Below are 2,320 nucleotides of genomic sequence, written 5' to 3'. Positions count from 1 at the left end.
GTGGTACTTTTCTTCAACTCCCATTGCTCTAATCTCCTTTTCTTCTTAGGACGACCAGGCATTTGTCTTTTTGGTGGAGGCAAGACATCTTGATATTCAGTGACCTCCCATAGACGTTTTCCATTAATGGGGTATATAATGGAGGAATACATCTCTTCATAGGTTGACTTTTTGAAGCATAGTGGTACATAGTCCTCTGCATTTAGGTTCAGAAACCTCATTGTTGTCAATGCATGCACACAAGGAATTCCACTGATGCTCCACTTCCTGCAAGAACATGTATCTTTATCTATATCCACCACAAAGTTGTCCCCACTTTGGGACACATGTCTGATTTCGAAAATTTTGTGTGCAGACCAGCTGTCAAGAAAAACAAACATTATTTATATCTATTTGGTAAACATAAACAAGTATATACAGATGTAATAGTTGTGCATACCTGGGAATCCAATACTTTGTTTGTTGTGCCTCCTTGTTTAGTCTANTCTGAATTTTAGGACAAATTGATGACTTAAAAGAAGTAACCCGTGACCTATTAGTGGCCCATCTCTTCATCATATACAATCTGATGTCCTCCAACAATGAAATAATGGGTTTTGTCCTTGTATTTACCAGAACGCTATTAAAAGCTTNTGACATGTTATTCACTAAGGTATCACTTTGAGCTGTGGATGTGAACCTTGATCTTGACCAAAACCTTCAAAGAAAACTAGTGTTAACTTACATAAGAGGAAAACTATTGTTAAGTTAGATGACCTGAAAAGTAGTACTAAGTAAGATTGTCAAACCTTGGAGCAATTTTCATGAGATGTCTAAAAGCATCTACGTTAACAGCTTTCATCTTTCTCATCTCAGTCTCCCATTGTTGTGGATGAGTTGCTGTAGCTGCCCTCCACATAAGCCTTTTCAAGTTTTTTCCAGGGAATTTTTTCCTGAAGTTGGCATATAAATGCCTTACACAAAATCTTTGTGCAACTCCAGGAATAACATCTTCTGCAACATATCTTAAACCCTGTAAAGGCATTAAAATGGTTCGTTAAATGAACAACTTAATTGTGTAAGATAAAATAGAAAAAGTTTAATAGAAATGACCTTTTGTTGATCTGACATTATTGTAAGTCCAGAACACACATCTCTACCACCTAGGTCTTCAATCAGGAGCTCCAGAAACCATTTCCAGGTGTCTTTATTCTCAACTTCAACAATTGCATACGCCAATGGCAACATTTGGTCGTTTGCATCTCTGGCCACAGCAGTTAATAGCTCACCATGATGTTGACCTTTCAAGAAGGCTCCATCAAGGCCAATGATTGGCCTACATGAAAGAAAGCTATCTTTGCAAGCCTTTAGGCATGCATAAAACCTTTGGAATATTACTTTCCCATCAAATGGCTCAACTTTGACCTTGATTGTAGACCCAGGGTTTCTTTCTAATAACTCATGAGCATAATCATATATTCTAGTATATTGCTTAGCAAAGGAGCCTGCCACTTCATCTGATGCATGTGTTTTCGCCCTATATGCCATGTTCTTAGATATTGCTATATTCCATTTCCTACACACTTTTTCTCTAATATCAACTCCCTTGACATTAGGATTCTCTCTCACTGTTTTTTCTAGTTTTCTACTAAGCCATTTTGCATTGAATAGTCTTATCTTGTGTTCTCTAGTACATGTATGAGTGTCAAACACAGTCCTTACTTGCCATGACTTTATTGCACCCATGAAACCAAAATATACCACCCACGGGCATGTTCCTTTTGAGCCCAAGCATCTAACCCTTATTCTTNTTTTATCATTCTTCACAAATTTCAAATTTCTCCCATTCTCCATTGCATAAGTTTTGATTGCATCAAGGATTTCTTCTTTCTCTACGAAGTAGGTTCCTACTTCCCACTTAAAATCTACCACTTATCCATCTCACCATCACTTTTATGTGTTGAACTCCAATCACCAACTTCTACATCATCCATCTGACCATCCTGTGGTTGTATCCTCTTAGCCTCAACTTCAACTTCACATGGTTGTACCGTATCAACCTCAACACTATCAGGCTGCACCTCAATATCATCTACTTCCTCTCCCCTATTAACCTTAGTACTAGGAGACTCAAGTTCAACTTCAACTTCTTGTACCCTATTAACCTCTGCCATCTGAACATAATCTTCATCAACCTCAGTACCAGCAACATCCCCAACAACATCCCCACCCTGACCATCTGGTGAGACAGCAGCCTCACCATGAACTTCCTCTGCCTGCCCGACAACCACTTCCTCCTCAGCTACCCCCTCATCAGCTACCCTTTCATCAGCTATCCCCT

The 2,320-nt window shown here is 39.0% G+C and overlaps 1 protein-coding gene across 1 annotated transcript in view; it reads right to left on the bottom strand.

The window, feature by feature from the left end:
* LOC106770158 overlaps nucleotides 1–1,833 on the bottom strand; it is a 3,272-nt gene extending 1,439 nt beyond the window's left edge. The window contains exons 1-3 of the mRNA XM_014655980.1: nucleotides 1,093–1,833; nucleotides 789–1,012; nucleotides 105–360 (exon numbers count right to left, since the gene is read on the bottom strand). Coding sequence (XP_014511466.1) covers nucleotides 105–360; nucleotides 789–1,012; nucleotides 1,093–1,833 — 1,221 coding nt within the window. The remainder of the gene's footprint in view (nucleotides 1–104; nucleotides 361–788; nucleotides 1,013–1,092) is intronic.
* Nucleotides 1,834–2,320: the final 487 nt, after the last annotated feature.

The sequence above is a fragment of the Vigna radiata genome, chromosome 8, assembly GCF_000741045.1.
Source record: "Vigna radiata var. radiata cultivar VC1973A chromosome 8, Vradiata_ver6, whole genome shotgun sequence".
In the NCBI taxonomy this organism is placed as follows: Eukaryota; Viridiplantae; Streptophyta; class Magnoliopsida; order Fabales; family Fabaceae; genus Vigna; species Vigna radiata.
The sequence above is the reverse complement of the archived record's forward strand: the minus strand, read 5'-3'. Positions and strand labels throughout refer to the sequence as shown.